This window comes from Lycorma delicatula, chromosome 6 (genome assembly GCF_047948215.1).
Source record: "Lycorma delicatula isolate Av1 chromosome 6, ASM4794821v1, whole genome shotgun sequence".
In the NCBI taxonomy this organism is placed as follows: Eukaryota; Metazoa; Arthropoda; class Insecta; order Hemiptera; family Fulgoridae; genus Lycorma; species Lycorma delicatula.
The window spans coordinates 19,698,301-19,720,802 of record NC_134460.1 but is presented as its reverse complement, the minus strand read 5'-3'; the positions used below and the strand labels follow the sequence as shown (position 1 = coordinate 19,720,802).

Genomic DNA, 22,502 nt, shown 5'->3' with positions numbered 1-22,502 from the left:
ATTATTAAATCTGTAAACAAATGCATTTCATCAATATGTATATTCAGAGCATTTATTACCTTCACTAATAAACATGAGAGTAGTAAACAACCAGATTATTTGAGCCTTGGTAGTGTTATTTGCTTTAAAGGAGCAAGTCTTCATTTGGAACAAAGTAAATTACATGAAATTGTTTGATTAGAAAATAAAGTTCGAATGTAGGTACAACAGCTGTAACCCTTTAAGGAGGCGTCTTAAAATTTGTGTATTTCGGTTGAGTTAACCTCAGCACCATTGTTGAATTTAACTGGACGACTTATCTTAATTAATCCAATTAAGTGCAATTGATTGTATAATTTATACCATTGAGATAACATCGCTGTGGGAAATTTATCATCCCAATTAATTTTAAGTTGCTATAAAGATTGCATAAAACATTTATGATAAAAAACAATATAACCAACAAGACCTAATGGGTCAAATACTATAATAGACAGTATACTCTCCTAATAACTCCTAATTATAATAGAGAGAATAATTCTTTTAGTATAAATTTTAGTATCAATATGTTGAGTAATTTTAAATGATAATGTGTCTGTAGAATTGTTCCATAAAATGCCTAAGATACATAACTCATGTTCCTGGGCTAAAAGAATAGAACAATTATGCTCAGTAGTAGCAATATTATGATTATTAGAGAACCTTTGATGAAATGGAAAACCATAACATTGGAGTAAATTAGAAACATCAACCTTTAGTTGGATTCATCTAGATGGTCAGAGCCTGAATTAAAATCAACATAAAAATCATTTCTAATAGGATTGCATGCTAATGGGTAATCTCTTTGGTCTTCATTTATCAAAATGATTTGATATTTGAATTAGGTATCTAGTGGTTAAGTATGGAGCAGAAGCAGTTCCATATGTTGTAGGTCTAAGTGCAAAATGTTGCAGTTGATCTAGAGATTCATGCCACAAAATCTATTGTAAATTAGTGTCAAAAGGTTTAACTAGTATTTGACGATATATCTTCACTATATCCGATGTAATGACAAAGTTATGTATTCTAAATCTAAGTATTATTGAAAATAAATCCTGATGGACAACTGGCCCAACTAATAGTGTATTATTAAGAGATAAACCATTAGAGGTTTTAGCTGAGCCGTCGAAGACAACTAGCATTTTAGTAGTTAAGACTTGTGGGCTTAAACATTGGGTGGTGAGGTAAGTAACATACATCTAATTCATTAGTTAATAAATCGTCAGAATTAAGTAATGACATATGACCTTATCTTGTATTCTTGCATAAAGGTGGAATATTCCCTTTTAAGATTAGAATTGCTGTATATCTTCATTCCAGACATAAGAACCTATTTTTAATGTTAATGAAAGCATCACCTAGCTGGAGTTTATTGGATTTACATGGTAATGAGATGATAAATCTGCCTTGATTGTTCCTAGTGGTATTAAGTTGGAAGTGTGTTTCACACGTAGAAGTTTCATTAACTGAGACATCAGAATCAGTTTCATGAACTTTCCAAAAATTTTCAAATACAGTTGAAAGATCTAAGTTATTGTTGCTTGCAAAAAGAGATGTAATAGTATTCTTAGGTTTAAATTTAGTACGAAGACAACAGCTAAGAATATATCCTAGCTTAGTCTCTTGAATAGGGAATCTTGAATAAATTTACGAGGTAAAATAAGATCTAAATAAAATTGGGCTCCGATTAAAATATCAACATTATTTGATATATTAAATTTAGGATCTGCAAAGAATAGATTTTGAGGTAGATTAAGATGAGAAGTTACAAATGTATGTAATGGAAGATTATTAGTTTTGTCTGACAAAACAGCCCAATGCACCTTGAACGGAAAGTTTTTGTATCGTGAGTACAATGTAAGTACTACACTAAAAACAGGTTTGGCTAATGCATTAATTATGTCTGAAATGGGCAAATTCTCTTTATTGAGTTTAAGTCCCAATTTGCGAGCAAACTTATATCTGCAAAAGTTTAATTGACTGTCCGAGTCTAATAAGATTATACACAAATGAGAATGACCAAAAGCATCATCTATATTATATACAGCAATAGACAAAATTAAATTTTTGTTTTAAACTGTGAACAATAGTCATTATTTCTAAATTTATCATTACTTAATTTAGAATAATTAATTCTATCAGTATGAACGAATCTGTTGTGTCTTTGTTGACATAAATCACTAAGTTATTTGAGTAACACTGATTGTTACTATGACCTTTGTGAAAACATACGAGATAACGATTATTATGTTCTAAAAAGTCTCTTTGTACATCATTGGATAAATCAAAAAAATTTTTGCACTTTTGTAATTGATGATTGAGATTACAAAATAAACAATGTTTAAAGTTAGATCTAGAACAATAACTAACATTATGTTGTTTATGAATCTTGTTAATGTTTGCAATGAGCTTTAAATGCATTGTTGTAATGTTGTTCTTTAACATTTCCAATACTGAATTGTGAGTTTGTAGTTCTTAAACTAAGATTTTCAAGGATGTGTCATCTGGTCTTAAGAAATTGTAGGAATTCTTGAAAGTTTGAACGGTCCTTATTTGATAATCTTTCCTTCCATAATCTGGCAGTATTGTAATCTAGCCTTGTTGTTAGGAACTGAATTACAATGAATTCGAATATGTTGACTGGAATTTGCACTGCTTCAAGTGAGATGACAAATGAAGAAATGCTATTAATGAATTTGGGTAGAAGATTTAATGATTCTCTTTTTAAAAAAATTATTTTTAAAATGCAATCTACGTTAAAATATGCAATCATACATTTGTTATTAATTGTTTTATCAATAAATCTAATGAGATTTTATAATTTTCATTGGTTAATGGAAGATTTTTAATAATGACTTCTTCTCTTAGTGACAAATGTAAATAATGTAATTTTCAAATATTTATTAAATCTTTTCGAGTGTGGATTAAATCATTAAATATATTTAAAAAATGAGGCCATTCAAAAATGCCACCATTAAACAATGGTAAATTGATAGGTTTTGATTGTAATTGTTTAATAGCTGTGTCTACAGAATCTTCTTGATTATTTACTCTATGCTGACTATTTAATAAATGCTGAAACTTACATTCTATGTTGTATAAACTTTCCTCAACTTGTTCTTGATATAAAGACAAACTATCATCACCAACGTCCTAACTGTATCTGAATGGAATCATATGTGCAGTGCAAATCAAGCAGATTTTGTAATTTGAGTTGCAAAGCATAGCTGTCATCTTGTTACACGTCAAATTTATCCGCGAATGTTCCAATTCTTGTTAATTCTTCTTAATTGATTTTCTTTGACTTAATAATTGTTCTTTATCCATAATGATTACAAACTAATATGGCAAATAAAACAAAGTAAAACTAAATTACCAAAATATTATATAGATAATGGTGCTAATGTAAACAGCGAACCCAGTTTCAATGCAGTGAAGAAAACTACAAAATACTATTTTCGTTCATTAATAAGTTAATTATTATTATTGAAGATCACCAATGAAGATTAAATTTGCCAAGCTGCAGTGTATTTATATATATTACAATATTAGAAATTTACATGTAGCTGATATTTCACATAATTATTTAATTATCCAGTCATATCCATATTTTTTAATTATCTGGCCCAGAGGACCAAAAATACTGTACAGCCGCAGAGCAATTCATTGGTTATATAAACTGCATACATTCAGTATGCCAGGTAACCAATTATTAATAATAATCACTTTCTTTATTTACTTTCTAAATTTATACTTCATTAATTAAATACTGCAATTAGTTATAATAATTTATGTTTTTAATTAAGTTCACATTTTAAAAATACAGGAGGTGTTTCTAAAATGGTGGGCTTGCTATACTTTTTCGGATTCTACTTGTAAAACTAAACAAAACATATCCTTCGGGAAAAGGGTAATTTCTCCTTCGTTCTTCCCTGTCTTCCATTTTGTTATTTTTATATAAGAATTTATATTTCAAGTTCAGATAAAGGAATCACATTAATATTTTGGTAAGCGTCTTGGTAATAAAGTTATAAATTAACAAAAAATCAGGACTTAAATACCTTTGTAAATTACAAAATGACAGCCATGTTTAATTTTCAATCCATTATATCTTCATAAATATAAGTTTTATCAAAATTTATGTTATTTACTAAAATATTAAGCCTTTTTATTTTGAACAAAATATTTTATTTTTTTTTAATCGGTTAACAAATAGTTGAGTTATGGAAGAAAATTGATGTTGTAATTTTGTGTCGTAACTATTAGGTCTATTATTGTGATAAAATTATTACTTAATTTGATATTAATTTACAATACTAGAATTAACATTAAATAAAAACAATTAATATTTCATCAAATTGAATGTAAAGTGGAGGACATGAAAACGGACACAAAATTACATCAATTTTCTGCCATAACTCGACTATTTTTTTAACAGATTTTCAAAAATAAAATTTCATTTTGTTAAATTCTAGTTACATTAAAAACATATTTATTTATAATTTTGTTAATTTATTGAATTTTTTTCTTTTTTTGAAATAATTTTTTTTTTTATGAACAAATACACAAATTCTGCTTTCCAGTTCAATTTTGTTAATTTATTGAAAATAATTTCAGTGAATTAACAAAAATAATTAATAAATATGTTTTGAATGCAATTATAGGGTTTAATAACAACTGAAGAGTGGGATCCTGTGAAAGTCAATTCTTGGAATTAATATGCTAAGTTTAACTTATCTATTTAGAGTGATATTATAATAAAAAAACCACTACGTACAGTCAATTAAAAGTAAAAACACTAACCAATTTAAGCACTTTTGAAGGAATCATTTCATCAACAGCAGTTTAAAGTTATAAATTACACAGAAAATATCAGCATATCATGATTTGTCATTTAAAATAAAACATCCTTTATATACTGTTACACCATGGTATAATTATATATATATACTTACACAGGTGTCCCCAAAAAATGTATATACTGTTTAATGAGTCATAACTTTCTGATTTTTCTTTTTTTTTCAGGGTGTAATTAATTAGAAACAATGAGTGGATCAAGATTAACTTTTGAAAAAATAAATTTATTTTAAAATGCTACTGGAAGTATGAAAATGCAGCAGAAACACAAAGACAATATCGCAGGGAGTTTCAGGAAGATCCACCTACATGACTTACAATTAACTGGATAAAAGATAAGTTTGATACGAATGGAACTGTTCAGGATGTTCATAGACAATGTTCCAGAAGAATAAGAACATCAATGAGCTTCATCAGCCAAGAAAGAGTACTGGAAAGTTATTGTAAAACATCCAAAAAAAAATCTGTAAGACAATCAAGTTGTGACATTGGTATCAGCAAATCAAGTGTCCATTGGATTTTAAGACGTTGTAAGAGGAAAAGTTACATTTCAACAATGGTACATGCTATCAATAAAGATGATCCGGACTGAACAAGACAATTTTGCAAATGGTACTTGGAAAAATGTGAACAGGATGCACAGTTTTTGGGGAAGATTGTTTGGAGTGATGAAGCTACACTCAAATTAAATGGTACAATTAATCGACATAATTACACTTACTGGGCAATAGTAAAGCCACATGATGCAGAGGTACACCAAGTAAATTTACCAGGAATTTCAGTGCGGTGCGGCATTTCAACCAAAGGATTAATTGGGCTATTCTTTTTTGACAGTACCGTGACTAGTGCCAATTACTTGAATTTACTGCACAAGAATCTGTTTTACCATGCATTCAGGAGGGCTTTGGTGAAGATGGTGAATTTTATTTCAACAGGACAGAGCACCTCCTCACTACCATCATGATGTAAGAGCTTATCTTGATGGGAATCTTCCCAACAGTTGGCTTGGACAAAGAGGTCCCACATTATACCTTCCCTGTTCCCCAAATGATGCCACTGGACTTTTTCATGTGGGGATACCTAAAAGGTAAAGTCTACGCCAGAAATTTGATGACACTGGAAGAATTAAAAGCTGCATTTGAGCAAGAATGCACCATAACACCAAATGAAATGTTTCTTGAAGTTTAGGAATCAATAGCCCACCATCATCAGCAGTGTATTGACCAGAACGGTAATAATTTTGAACATCTTTGGCAGGAGGAAACGTTATATATTTTATGTAGATTCTTTTGCAATTTAAATATTAATTATAAGCGAATAAAAACTAAAGTTATAATCATTCAAACTGTGTATAGATATTTTTGGGAAACGTATTATACAACATTTCTAGTATAAGTTATGATATATGAAAAGAAATTGGAAGAGATGTACAGAAAAAACATTCTAATGGACTATTACAAGTTTAATTGTCCCTGAAGTCAGTTACAAACCTGTTCATTTGTCCTATTACAAACAGAACTAATCATTAATTAGATTTTAATAAAACAGTAAAATTATATCATCTCTCTGATGAAGTCAATAATTTTTCATAAGAAAATAACAAAGTCATTTTAGTTATACACCGACACTATTAGTATGGCATAGATTGAAAACTACATTAAGTTCTTATTTTATTTTATTACAATTCAATTTTCCATTAATTACTAGTAGTATAGATTTGATTAATTCATACCTTCATGGCAACAGCCAGTAATGCCCCTTCTGTTGGTTGACCGAGCAATGTATCACCATTTATAACAGCATTATTGCATACACATCCAACCTGATAAAAAAAGATTTATATCAATTTCTAAGAGATATAGAGTTCAAAATAAACTGAAAGTCTGAATTATTCTGCTACCCCTGGGTGGAAAATTATGATATGCCAATAACCTACTGAAACAATCCACATTACCATCAGAAGAAATAAATGTAAAGAAGGACCATTCATATTCATATAGTACAATATGGATTTGACATCTTATTATTTTATTATAATTTTAAATCTCTTTATTTACTACAAGTCAATTCAAAATTAGGTAAACAAAGCTTACAACATATATATGTTTATAAATAAATAAAAAACTAAACTATTTAAACAAATTTTTGTCATGGAATTGGATTACGTTATCAATAATTATTATAAACATTGAAACCAACAAGATAAGATGAATTTTTCTTCTCTTTTTGTGGCCATGGGTGATGTGAATTTTATTGTTATATTTATAAATGTTTTAATTACTTAACTTTTATTCATAACTGTAAAACAAATTTACAGCAAAATTTGTAATGATGCAATTGCTCAGTTTTGAACCTATATTCATCGTATAATTTTCTACTTTAGTTAAAATACTGCGTTTAAATATCTGATTTTGAAAGAATTTTTTTTTCACCAATTATGTTCATATACAGAATCAACATTGCAGGGATTCAGCTTTCTTTTGAGTAGGATTTTTTATCCTTATTACGGTTCCTTGAGAGTAGATTGTTTTTTCCACTACCCATCCCTTTTTCTTACTCTTGATTCTTTCTTCCTCATTTTTGATACTTCGTGGATTGGATGTAGAGTTGTAAATAGACTCACTTTGATTCATTATGTTTATGGGTAACTTTGTAACTTTTCACAAAACTATGAAGTATAATGAAAAAGTATTTAATTGCTCTGAAAGTATGTAGATGTAGGATACGGAAGAATCAGAAAACAGATTTGACAATTGTAAGATTTGTGAACTCTTTTAAGCGTTTTTTCTTACCTTTTAAAAAACTTTCTTTCTTTCATTCTTTTTCCTGTTTAGCCTCCGGTAATTACCATTCAGATAATACTTCACAGGATGAATGAGGATGATATGTATGAGTGTAAGTGAAGTGTAGTCTTATACAGTCTCAGTTTGACCATTCCTGAGATGTGTGGTTAATTGAAACCCAACCACCAAAGAATACGGGTATCCACAATCTAGTGTTCAAATCTGTGTAAAAACAACTGACTTTACTAGGATTTGAACGCTGGAACTCTCGACTTCCAAATCAGCTGATTTGGGAAGACACGTTCACCACTAGACCCAAGCCGGGTTGCCTTTTATGAAATTGAAATATTTTAAATTTAAATTTAAATACATACATATTTAAATACATATTTTAATTTTACATACATGCTTGATTATTGACAACAGTTGGAGTATCATTTTTATTACTGGTATGTTTAGTTTTATTTCTTTTAAATATTATTGTAACTAAGCTATACTTATAATTGGAATTCTTGTTTATTATTTTTTTTTTGTCCTAATACTAATGCTGTTTTTCATTCAAACACTGAAAGATATGACAGATTAGTCAACTAATGAAATTAAAGTCACTCTACTTTATATATATTTACATGCCATAACAAAAAATAAAATTTTCAGTTTATAAAATAACTTAGATAAATTTATTATTATTATTATCAATAATTCTCACCTCTAACAGTCTGTAAACTGATTCTCTTGCTCTATCAATACTATCACATTTATGAATGTGAATTTCACCTTGATCATTGTAACCAGCACCAGATACCTGAAGATAAAAAAAATAATAAATTAGTCAGAGAATAAAAAGAATATTGTTTAACAAATAAATATTTCTCAAATACTGTTATAACATTAGAAAGGCCACACATCAAATAAATATGTGAAAACACTTAAACTAAACAAAAAATTTTAGAAATATTGTATCTCATAGTTAATTCTATAAAGAAAAGAACATCATGTAATATTTCACCCATGAAATGAGGGGCTATAATATAAATTTAATTCACAATTATCTAACTGTGTTTTTAATATTAATATTTGAGTGATCATTTTTTATCTGAATACCATACTTTCCTTCTTGCAGCATAGCTCTACAACTACAATGCCATGAAAATAATATATGCCATCTAATGTATTATTTTCTCAATAATTACAGTAAATAAACTGTGAGTTATTTTAAAATATAAAAACAATTACAAGATATTACAATTACTTAAGTACTAATATATGTAATAAATTACAGCAAAAAGCAGAGAAATAAAAAAATCAAACAAAATCTAACATATCAACTTAAATAAAACTCAAAACTCTAAACTTAAAATAGCATAACATCTAGACCTGATACTAACCCTTCCAATTACTTTATTTTTTAAAAACCTCTCTTTGAGGTCCAACTTTATTTAAGTTGTAAAATACATTAATTACGTTTGCAAATAATTTTATTATTAAGCTAGTAAATATTCCTTGAAATCAAAATGTGTATAGTTTTATTAAATACTTCTTCAATATGTATTTAAATAAGCTTTTACAAAAAAAAATAAATAAAAATAAAATAGACTAATGAAGTGAGAAACATTTGCAGAAAAAGAAATTGACAATGTCAAATATTGATACAAACCTCAGCCAAATGCCCATCAGCTGTAACAATTACAGTTACAGTCATCTCATTTTTAGTTATTGTTCCAGTCTTATCCGAGCATATGATATTAACACAACCTATAAAAAAATAAAAACAACAATGAAAAATGTTTTAATAAGTCTAATTAATTAATTTTAATGAACCGATAAGTAAATAAATAATAGCTAACTAGCTTGCAACATAAATAGGTTAAAATAAAAATTAAAAGTGGATTGCTACTTATATAAAAAAATGTTGTTGCTTCTCATTTCATTCCAACTAAATAACATAAAAAAGTAATTAACAACAATACATATCACTTCAACAGTTGAAGAAACACCTTCCATAACTTTTTTTCACAAATGAAGGAATACTTTTTTTGTAGTTCGGTCAAACAAAAGCAAATACCAGAAGAAGCAAATGCTACACATTTTATCCCAAGAAATGAGTTATTTAATAATAGAATACACATTGTCAACAGAAACATTAAGTAATGCTTGGTACATTGCATAATGTTTAAGCCATAAAAAACAATAAATACACTACAGTATCTAGGATGTTACATTTTAATAGGGTTAAAAAAAAGATGGTTCTCAGTTTGATTCTATTTTCAGTTAGTATCATTTATTCACATACGAGGTGCGACAATAAAATAATGAGACTGATGTGAAAAAAATGTTGCTTACCGTTTTATTCATGTTTAGTGTTGTCTCCTTCAAAGTAGTTCCCATCTGATTGCATACACTTATTCCAACGCTACTGCCATTGATGGTAACATTTCTGGAAATCATCTTCTGTAATATCCTCCAAGACCCTCGTCACAGCTTTTTGGACATCTTGTGTTGTTTGAAAATGGTGTCCCTTGACCGCCATTTTAACTCTTGGAAATAGAAAAAAGTCGCACAGAGCGATATCTGGTGAATAAGGTGGCTGTGGTAGTACTGAAATTTATTTTGAGGTTAAAAATTGCTGTACTGACAGAGCAGTATGGGATGGCGCATTATTGTGATGCAGAATCCAATTATCAGCAATGTTGGCACGGACACGAAGAACTCGTTTAAGAAGTCTTTCTAAAATTTCTTAGTAGAAATATTGGTTAACTGTTTGTCTAGGAGGCACCACTCTTTATGAACAATTCCCTTTGAATCAAAGAAGCACACAAGCATGCATTTCACTTTTGACTTCGACATGCAAGCTTTTTTTGGTCTGGGTGATCTCTTTGAGCACCATTGCGAACTTTGGCGTTTTGACTCTGGATCGTATTGAAAATACCAACCTTCATCACCAGTGATAATATGGCTCAACAAATCTGGATTGATTTCCGTTTGCTCTAACAGATCGGCTACCACATTTTTCTGTGTTTCTTGCTGTTGTTGTGCGAGATTTTTGCACAAATCTTTCTCATACCAAGATCTTCAGTTAATATTAGACGAACCGTTTTTCGATTGATGTTGAGTTCTACTGCAATCATTTTCACGGATAATCTTCTATCAGATCGTACGATTTCACGCACCCTGGTCAAGTTGACATCTGTCCGTGAGGTTGATGGTCGTCCACTGTGGTCTTCATCTTCAACATTCGTTCTGCCTTCACTAAAAACTTTATGCCACCGAAAAACTTGAGCTCTTGACATAACCTCCTCTCCAAAAGCCTTCTGAAGCTTACCATAAGTTGTCGTCGCGTTTTCACCCAATTTAACGCAAAAAGAAATGGCATACCGTTGCGCAATATTTTGCGGTTTCATTTCTGTGACGAGAAACACACACATGTGTTCACTTATTACAGCACAACTCACGACTGAGCAGTTGCACAATGTGCCGCTTGGACTAGAAGTAGTTTATAGACCAAGGTCAAAGATGGTGTGCCTACGCAAGCTACAGGGTTGCCACATCTTGCAATCGCACCTCGTATATCTACTAATTATTGACCAAATTTACTGAGTTTCTTCCAGAAACATCAGGTAAAGATTATTAAAGTTAAAGATTAAGTTATTCATAGATGATTTGAAGAATACACATTTATCAGCATTACTTAATATTAGACTGTTATAACACTGATAAATAGCTTGAAATCATTCCAAGACCCAAAGTATTTTACATGAAAATTCAGGTAAAAATGATAAAATCTCTATATTCCAAACAACTTCAGATTAAGCTTAATACTAACTGCTTAATATAAATTAACTTTCCTCCATTTCTTTCTTCATTTTTAATAAATAACAAGTTTCTTTTTTTTTATGTTTCTCACAAAAGCTTTTACAATGTGGCTGGTGTTTTTATAGACTTACCTAAATTAAAAAAAATGTATTTATATAAAATTAATTTTAAAAATAACCCAACTTCAAAATAGAAGTCCATTTCCATCTGGATGGCTATGTTAATGTCAGAACTGTTGGTACTGGGCATTGGAGAACCCACATGAACTACACCAAAATCCTCTCCACTGCTCAAAAGTAACAGTATGGTGTCTCCAAAATAGCGATTGTTGGTCCTTACTTTTCTGAAGCGCAGGGGGAGGGTGGAACCACAGTTACAGTGACATCAGCACGCTACATCAACATGTTAAACAACTTCCTGCATCCAGAACTGGAAAGGCATCAGGCTGAACATGAGAGAAATGTGGTTCCAACAGGATGATGCCACAGCTCACACGGCGAGAGCACATCGATTGAAGTGGTTCAACAAATGTTTCCTCGACACATCATCTCACAATTCGGTGATGTTTCTTGGTCCCCACGGCTCTCTCGATCTATCAATTTGTGTCTTCTTTTTGTGGGGGTATCTGAAATCAAGAGTGTATGTGAACAAGCCACACACAATTTTAAGACCTGAAAATTTCCATTTGTCAAGAAATAGAAGCTGTGTTGAATGAAATGTTGGAAAAAGTTGTGCAGAGCTTTGAGAAGAGGCTCTGAATTTGCATCCAACAAGAAGGACGTAATCTTATTGACATTATTTCCTCAACCTAATAAAGGTTAGTTGATTTAAAAATGCAATAAAAATATTATTATTTAATGTAAACCTTTTTTTCTATAATTTAAACCAACAGTTATTCAGTAGTGAAAAACATATGTCTCCTCTGCTCCATTCTTTATAATACATCTTTAAGCTTAATCTGTAACTTCAGTTTTTATATGATTATGTAAAAATCTAAAAGCAAACAGCTTCCTATCATTCTTCTAAGTCACTAAATTTTCTTCTGGCATTTTCTATGAGTAAACAGAAATCTTCTACAAGTAAAAAGAAAAAACTACAGTGAAACTTCCCTTAACGGACACTTTTAGATTCCCTGGCAGTTTTATACTGGTATTAATGATAAGATAATTCTCAATAACGGATGCAGACAATGAATTTACCTATAAAACTATTCAATCAGTTCTGAAAAATGGACAGCAGGAGTAAAAATTGTAATTTTTATTTTTTTATTTTATACTCAGTGTGACTAATTTGTTTATCTGTTGTGAATTGCATTATTTCCCACTAAGAGGTTCAATCAATTCAATATCTAGCATGATTCGTCAACAGTTGCTGTGAAGTGTAAACTATACATTGAACACTTGCAATATTTTTGTTATGGTAGGTAGTACTGTATTTTTTCTTGTAATACATTAGAATTTATAGAATACATTATTAAAATTTATATTTCTTCCCCCAAATACTGCTGGATTATGTCAAACACTTCAAAAGGAGATCATTCAGAACTTTAAAATTCAGTAGAGAAAAAAGGTGTTACAGTACATACTTAGTGTGAACAATGAAAGTTATGGATGCTGATGAGCTTTCTAAGAGCATTAGTGTGCTGGATGCAGTTTTATGAATTCGTATGGCTATAAAGCAGGTTATAATAAACAATACTGTTATCCTATTCAAAGTGTTTTTTCTATACAATAACCGAACATAATACTGTATTTGCATTTTTCTGAATAGCGGATGCCTATAAATAACGGTCAGATTGTTGTTCCTGAGCCATGTCCAACCGGGAAGTTTTACTGTATTTTAATAAATAGTATATAATTTAATATAATGGTACAATTTAAGTCAAGAAACGCTTTATTATATTTAGCTGAGTTATGTGATGTCAATAATATCATGTTTAACAGTGAAATAATTTTTAGAAATAAACCACATTAATATTAGAAAATCCCCCAATTCTATTTTTCTTATTAATAAAATTTTCTCGCTATTCATATTTTATTTATTTATTTTTACTAGCTGGGCAATTTTTTAATAGAAAACTTATACTATATTGAAGTACATGAAATGGATAAGAATAAAACATAATTGTGTAAAATAAAAACAAATTAGTCTAAAAAAAATAGAAAAAACAATACTGACCTAAAGTTTCAACAGTTGGTAGTTTTTTCACGATTGCTTTTCGTTTTGCCATCCTCATAACACCCAGTGCTAACGTAACAGTTACCACAATTGGTAAACCTTCAGGTATAGCAGCAACAGCCAAACTGTAAACAATGCAATGATCAATTTAATTGATTAGTCAAGAAACAAAAACTTATTTCTCTAATGTAAGAAAGTAAGTAAAAAACTTAAACAAAATATGATTTTAATGCTAACTATACTGTGAGCGAAAGTACATCTGCCAAAAAAGAAGATGGTAATGACAAAGAAAATAAAGTATTCACAGCAGAGGAAGCTTTCAAACTTTTTGAAATGACAATGGCCCTAATTAAAAGGCCAACATGAAGAGCACCATGTAAAACTTTTGAAATTAGCTTTCATTAAATATGTACGATTTAACAGAAATATTACAATAGTGTTAAATAACAAATTATTTTAAAAATTTAAAATGATTTCTAATTTTGATTATTTCTTTTTTTTCATAATGCATGATCTATTCTATTGTTTATTTCCTACATATTCTATAACTTTTTTTATAGATTTTTGGCATGCATTTATAATAAGGATCTTATTTTTTAATTTTAAAATTATATCTACCTCTTTTAAACATAAATAATCAATACAAAATAAAACAAACAAACTGCCTATTATAGGGCCAACTTGAAAAAACAACAGCAAAGTTAAAATATTAAATTCTTTGCTTGTCATCAAGAAGGTGAGTAATCTTTTGCTTTTTTACATTCTTTTTATGTTTATTGTTGTTAATATTACCAATACACTTAAAATTAAAGATACACAAAAATTAAAGATAAAACAAAATATATAGCCATATAAGACCCACCATCTTTTTATAAAAAAAAGTCAGTCTTACAACATTGGTCCTTGTGAATCCTAACACCACATTATAATAAGAGTTTGCTATACTAATCTAAAACCACTCTTATATTAACGAGAAACAGATTGAGTGGATTTAGTGGTATTAAGCATTCAAAAATTTGATTGTAGCTTTATGTTCTTGTGAAAGTCAACAATTCTAAGTTTGCATCATATATTTTTAGATAACTTCATTGAAAATGTAATGCTTAATATGTACATTAAATATTTATATTTACGTAAATTAACATTTATATATATTATATTATATAATATTATCTTAAATATTATATGTGTATATTATTATATAAATTATACATATTTAGATTTTCTCATGAAAGAAATTCTCATACAGATTTCATATGTGACAAAGACATGTGTTATCAAACTGCATCCAGCCAAATCTGTATAAACAACCCATAAAACTATTCTTTAAATAATAAATTTGTTAATTAAAATGGGAGTTAAGTAAGATGGTGCAATATGAAAACACAGCTGTCATCCAGAATCAAATCGTTAAAAAGTGAGTAAACAAATTTATTTTACTTACCTGACACCAATTGTGAACATATCTAATACAGGACGACCTTGCAACCAACCAAGAACCATGATTAAACCTATAATACAGAAACTGTACAATGACAACTGAGTGCCAAGAATATCCATACTTTTTTGTAACGGTGTCTTTGGTGCTTCTTCAGCCTGCATCAGTTTGAATACTTCACCAAATTCACTCTTTTCTCCTGTATTGACGACAATACCCTACATACAGAAAAATTACATTTATTTATTTAAAACAAATTATTAGCTTCAATCACCAACTGAGTATTCATTCACCAATGAAAATTCATACTTATATGATTTGAAAATTTCAGAAAGATAAACAAAAAAAGGCAATTCCATTTTTCTAAATAAAATATTAATCTCAGTTTGATAAGAGTTCACTTATACAACATTATCATAGTGAACAAAGTGGCACACTATAATTAAGTTCAATTACCTGTATACAACTACAATACATAGTACAAATGTACAGTCAATAAAAAAGTGATATTATTTATACAATTAAGAAGTAAATGATGACTTAAATAGGGCATTATAAGTCTAAGCTAGCAATAAAGAAAATATAAACACAAATTAATAAATGAAATACATTCTTAGCCAACCTGAAATACAAATATTCCCACACCATACCAATGATTTAAGTAAGTAATGAGTTATAATTAAAATTAAAAAAAAAAATATTACCCATATATGTACGTATACCAAGTTTAGAAAAAGACCATTATGGAAAAAAATTAATGTAACAACACATAAAAAAGAGGATTAACATGATCTTAGAGAAATATACTGATAGCAATACATAAAGTAGACAAGAAAAATGCTTACAAAATCATAATACAACTGAAAACTAACTCTGCAGTCAATATTTTACTAAATTATGACAAAAAATAATACAAATAAGCTGGAAGGTTGATTGCAATAACTATTGGTGACCATATAAGTTACGGACAGCTTTTAAATAAATAACTAGTTAAGTTCAGCATGAATACATATCTATATCTTTAATTCCTTCTACATACATTTTTGATTTAATTCTTAAGAGAATCAGTTAAGTTATTTTATTTAGGGTCCACATAATAATACAATAAATGAAAGGTAGTACATTTATGCATTAATAAATGTACTAAAGCAGTACAATGCCAACTGCTGAGGTTGACTGAGTGATTTGCTATGATCAATGTGGCCAGCTTTGTCTAATAAGAATTTGAGAGCCAGGTTGTACTTTTTATACAGTCAACAAATAGAAGTCCTTGACAAGCAGTCATTCTCACCAGATCACACAGGTATCGAGGATGCAGTTTCTATAGGCCTTACATTCTTAACACAAATTCCAGTAGGTATCTAATCAAAGCCCACAGAATGAACAGGATAAGTAATGAGTGGTGAGAGAGATAGAGAGAGAGATGATGTACCTACAAAGGGGTTGCAGAAAAGACAAACAAATTCACTTAAAGGAGAGGCACCTGATGATGAGCACCAATCTTGATAGTGTACAATTCCTCAGAAAATTGGGCTATTTTTACCCAGTAATTATTTTTCCTTAGGTGAACAACCCAGGATTGGTGCAGTATATACTTTTTTGTTTATTAATCCAAATAAACACTGTAATGAATTACTTTTTCTCAAGGTACTAAATGATTACCCAAGAACTAGTCTTGTCTAAGAAAAACCTTTACTATTCCCAGAAATGAATGATAAATTTAAGCATACAACAGAATTATAAGATCCCAATGACAGTAATTAGATTAAATTTTATATACAATGGCAAGACAAAAATTATCAGCACTTTTTGCTCTATAATTTATTTACATAAAGGTAATGGTTCAATAAGTATCATTTTTCTAAATAGTCACCTTCCTTGTCAATGCACTTTGTCCAGTAGTCCATAAGCTTGTGTATTCCTTCCAAGAAGAAAGTTTTGGTTAATTGCGAAGCCACTTTTACACCACTTCCTGCACGCCTTAAGTCTATGGAAAAATTGATGACCTTGCAAAGCATCCTTGGGTGGCCAAAACAGATGAAGGTCAAGAGAGTGCAAGATCTGGGCTGTAGCGAGGGTGAACCAGTATCTCCTCAAAATTCAACTTTTTAATGGTTTGAATGGTAAAGTGAGCCATGTGCTGGCAGGCATTGTCATGAAACAACAACACTTACTTCAACATTCATGGCTTCAACGTTCATTTGTCATGAACTGTTGGCTGCAGCTTGTTTTCAAACATTTCACTCATGGTGTTGATTGTAGTCCTCTTTTCCATGACTCTTCCAGTATAAGCCCTTTTGCTTCTTAAATTGGTTAGCATAAACCTTTCCCACTAATGGCCGAGTCTTGATTTTTTCTTCATCTGAGATCTTGGGTGTTTCCACTCCATAATTTGGTGTTTTGATTCTGGCTCATAGTGATGTATCCACATTTCAACATCAGTAACTATTCTGCTCAAAAATGTATCACCTTCCTTGTTCAAGTCATCAAGTAAGTGTTGGCATATGTCAACACGTTTGAGCTTGTGTTCTGCAGTAAGCTGTCTTTGTACCCATTGTGTACAGACTTACCGAAGTTGAGCTTGTCATGGATGATTTGATGGGCAGAACCATGACTAATGTTCAAAGAAGATGCAACCTTATCAAAGGTAACTTGCCTATTCACCAGAACCATTTCTCGAGCATGCTGAATCTTATTTGTGGTAAAGGTTGATGAATGTCCTTATCTCTCATAGTGTGTCACACTCGTCCGGCCACTTTTAACTTCTCGATCTATAAAAAACACTTCTACTTGAAAAAATCCCCATATTGTGATAAAATCCTACAATGATTTCACAGCCTCCAATCAGAAAAATTAGATCACTGCTCGTTGTTCGTCCTTGATGCAAAGTGCTAGCAGAGCAGATATGTTTAATAGCCGAAAGGCAAACGTTGTGATCAGGATCAAATTTTATGGACATGACCACAGTCATACCAACTCTAATCACGCATTGCAGAAACTAGTATGAAAACCTTAAAGACATGTTATGGTGAAAGTGTAAATTATTTTTCATTTGCCTTCATAAAATAGGTAGCTTGACTTTACCAAAGGACATCTCAGGTGTTGCATAGACCTTGGGACAGAATTACAGGCAGAGAAGGCTGTTATCTCATTAAACTCCAATAAATAAGCTACTGTCCTGGAGGCTACAGGAAGGTACTACCACGATGTCACATTAAGTGATATCATGGTGGATATCAAGGTGAGGTCACAGATGGAACCTGGTGGTTGACCCAATTTTCACAACACTAATAATATCAGGAAGAAAGGTAAAAGGATGTGGAAAGTGAGGGAAGAAGAAAGAGATAGAGTGCCTCTGGTTGGGATAATTTATCAACTGGCTGAGGATTCCCACTACAGCGGGGTTGGTTATCAATTAACACTAGACCTTTGATTAAACATTTATTCTTCTTAGAAGTAAAATTTATATTACAGTAAAAGTAAGTAAATAAAAACTATTAATATCAAAAATCAATGAAAAACTTCCTCAAAGAAATAAATATTCATAAAATATAACTTTTTTTTTCTCTCAGCTCCCTTGGGCCGGACCGACTTGTTGGTATTACGCCGCCCAGGGGAGTGTCTTTAAACTCAAATAGGCCTCCCCACCTACCGGCTATATACCAGCATGGCAGGTCGGCCTACCGGTTAGCTCTTTTTGAGAGTTCTTTATTAATATTGCCCTTTTGGACACCACGCCAGACCCAGTTCGCTGCAACGCGGCGCCGGGTCCCTTCAGTATTCAGTGTGCTGTTATCTGACTGTTACCCGTGGAGTCCTTGGTGGCTCATCAGTGCCAACACACCGCAGCATGCTGGACCTCACCAGCAAGGCTGTCCACCCAGTCCTATTCTAGCCAACACCTTGTCTTCTCTCATCGGAGTATTTCTGTACAACAACTTGTCTAACAAAGCTAGCAAAATTGTTCCAGTTTGACTCGCTTCTTAGCATGTAGTCTATTGTTGTCTCTGGAGTTATACCTGTGAATGCCTTACTATGTCTAAGTGTGTCCCACCTATTGCACTCAAAAAAGGTGTGCTCAGCATCATCTATCTCACTGCAGTAGTTGCAAATTGGTTCTTCTCTCTTGCCTATAAATATAACTTATTAATACCTATAAATAACCTATAAATATAACTTACCTTGCCATTTCCACACCTAACAAGTGTACCCATAAATGCAATATTCTTCATTGATGTATGACCATTAGTTTTTAATATAGGTGCTGTTAATTTAGTAGAAGGTTCTGTTTCACCTGTGAAACTACTTTCATCAATGGCAAGATCAATAGCCTGAAAAAACCAACAAAAATTAATCAATTAAAAAATAAATTACATCAAATCAACATTTATACTTCTATCATTTATTTAAATTTATTCTCAGATAAAGTTACTGTTACTCTAAAAGGAAAATCAACTAGTTAATACTAAAATACTTAAACTAAAACTGATATGATTTAATTTTATATCTGAACTTAAAGAAAGCTACCTCAAAGAGACGAATATCAGCTGGCACTCTGTCACCAACATTTAGATGTACAATATCACCAGGAACCAGATCTCGTCCTAAGAATGTTTCTAACTGACCTTCTCGCAAACTACAAACAACAAATAATACTAAGAATTACAAATATTATATGTACAATTTAAAATAACTAAAATGACTGTTCATTCTTAAAAACTATGAATACAATTTCACACTAATAGAAAAATAAAAAAATTTAGCTTATAAAAAAAAATCTACAACAGTAAGGATATAATGTTATCACCTTATGTGAGAACTCATTCACTATCTAAACTTATGCTGTTAACTCTATGTTAACTACTAAATATATATCCTGTATATTTTTTCATAACCGAGTGTCTTAGGAGGGCTGAATTATGACTTGGCCCTCCCAGAGATTTTTTGACAACAGATGGGATTTACAATATGGGGAATCAGGATAAGCGAAACTAAACTTCAAAGTTTTAAAAAAAATTTTCAAAAAGTTTTTTTTAATACACCTGATTACATTTCTTTTAAATAGTCTGTAAACAAAAATATAATACAATACTTACCAATGGCAAGTAGGAGGTACAAGTTTTGTAAGCTCCTCTAATGATTTTTCTGAACGGTATTCTTGAACAAAAGCAACAGTTACTACTATTAAAATTGCCTAAAAAACAAAAAAACAAAATGAAATTATACATAATATGTATTAAAAAAGAAAACATTAAATAATTTAGAATTTGAAACATTTTTATTCATTAATTAAATTATCTTCATTAATTATTGTAGGGGTCTGACAATAAAGTTTAGACACTTGATGTAATAAAATTTCTATGTACCTTATCTTTTAACCATAATGAATAAATGATCATTATCATTCAATGATGATGAATTATCATTGTGGTTCTCTTAAAAATAATGTGCTTAAGAAGGAATATACAAATACTATTGCTTAACTTACCCATCAAACAGCTTTATAACTGATATAGTGAAATAACTTTTGGAGCTGTGGTCATACTGGTCTTTAATCATCAGACTCTGGTCAGGGAGCAGTGTTCTGCAGAACACTATCCAATGTAGTTCTGGTCAGGAGAGAATTTCTCCATGGTGGAAAAGAGAGTTTTAAGATTTGAAGTTGTCTTTGAGTCGTCTTAGACGAGCTTTTCAACATGTGGGTGACCATGAGCGACAAGCAGAACTCAGTACAAAGTATAGGGATTTCAGGACCTGGTATTTTCATAGGATTCGAACCAGATGATGATGTGAAGGGCGAGTGTCATGTCATCTGTGTGTTAGGTGTGAGATCGCTTCTTTTCATTCAGGTATGGTATCTTTGGAGATTATGAGCCTGAGGTGAGACAGGTTGTTTCCAGTTTTGCAAGGCATAAGACTCCTGAGTATGGCGGAAACACTTTGGAACTCCTTGTTCGCTCATTGTGCAAAAGTGTAGGTGCAGTAACAAAGGTAGTTATATAACTACCTTCACTTGTATAACAGAATGCTTTTAGCTGGCTATTTTCCACTTTGTTGGAAAAGCGGTGTGATTAATCTTTTGTTTAAAGGTGGTGAAAAGGATCCTTTTGTGAGCTTGTCACAAAAGGATCCTCTGATTGCTTCTGCCAGTGCTTGGTAAGGTGTTTGAGAAAGTGTTGTATCGATTAATGGGAAGTTGGCCTCCTGAAATCACTTGATGGAGGACCAGTATGGTTTTCAACCAAGAAAAGATACAGAAGATGTAATTTTAAAAGTGACTGACTTTATTAATAACTCTGACTCTGCATAGCCGTCTGCCTTGTATCAATTACAACGGTGAGCGTGTATGCATGATGAGATAGGGGTGCTACAAAGTGACTTTTGTAACTGATATGTAGTGCTTTGTGATGTAGGCACTGAGGTGAGTAAGATGCTATCCAAGGGTATTCCCAAGGCAGTGTGCTGGGCCCTCTGCTTTGGGTTGTGGAGTTTGACTCTCACATGCAGTTGAGGTTACCCAGTGGATGTCATGTCATCGCTTATGCTGATAATGGGCTTCTGCTGGTCAAAGGAGACTCATGGACGAGGTTGAATTCCAAGAAAAACACAAGCTTGTAAAGTACTAGAAGTGTTGAGCAATCAACACAAAATGGTATTTAGACCTGAAAAGGCCACCATGATGCTTCTTAAGGGCCGTTTGGCTGCTACATGGCATGCCCTTGTTTTGATGACCAGCCATCTTATTCATTAAACCTCATTACAAAGGTATTTGGGTGTACACTTGATGAGAATTTCAGATTCAAGGAGTACTTTCAGTGTTGCTAAGAAGGTGTGTTTCAGTGCCGTTTCTTCGCATCAGAGCTTTTAGAAATTTGTGGTTGCTTCTGTCCTGTTTCAGCTGCAGAAGCGCGATTGTGTGCAAAATGAGCTGAATGTGTTAAAGAGTTATTTCAGCAATCAAAGACATTGTTCTTTGAGACAGCATCTCAGAAGTAGGAAAAACATTATCTAACGGTTTTTTGCAAGGTAGTGTTTTAGGACCCCTGGTTTTGGGTTGTTGAATTCGATTCTTTGATGTGTTTGAGGTTACCCATCATGCAAACGATGAATTTTTACTGGATAAGGAGATTTGAGGAAGGAGACTGAATTCAGGGTAGCCCAGGCTTGCAAAATACTCACTCCAGTTGTGAAGTTTGCAACATAAAATGGTGTTTAGCTCAGAGAAAACAACAATGATGTTGCTCAAGAGCAGGTCAACAAATTAGGTATATTCTGCTGCAGAAGTATCTAGGTGTTATCTTTGATGAGAACCTTTGATTCAAGAAGCACTATTAATATGCTCCCAAAAAGGCTTGTTCTGTTTTCTATGGTGTTCAGAGAGCAGTTCACCCTGATTAGGAGCTTAATTTCAGAAC

General features: G+C 31.3%; 1 protein-coding gene across 3 annotated transcripts in view; it reads right to left on the bottom strand.

Moving 5' to 3' along the window:
- Window positions 1-22,502, bottom strand: part of SPoCk (secretory pathway calcium atpase) — a 180,424-nt gene that overhangs the window by 36,804 nt on the left and 121,118 nt on the right. For all 3 annotated transcript variants that reach the window (XM_075369352.1, XM_075369353.1, XM_075369350.1), the window contains exons 4-11: window positions 20,184-20,281; window positions 19,615-19,723; window positions 19,269-19,418; window positions 15,094-15,305; window positions 13,650-13,774; window positions 9,316-9,413; window positions 8,368-8,463; window positions 6,608-6,697 (exon numbers count right to left, since the gene is read on the bottom strand). In XM_075369352.1, the coding sequence (XP_075225467.1) occupies window positions 6,608-6,697; window positions 8,368-8,463; window positions 9,316-9,413; window positions 13,650-13,774; window positions 15,094-15,305; window positions 19,269-19,418; window positions 19,615-19,723; window positions 20,184-20,281 (978 nt within the window). The remainder of the gene's footprint in view (window positions 1-6,607; window positions 6,698-8,367; window positions 8,464-9,315; window positions 9,414-13,649; window positions 13,775-15,093; window positions 15,306-19,268; window positions 19,419-19,614; window positions 19,724-20,183; window positions 20,282-22,502) is intronic.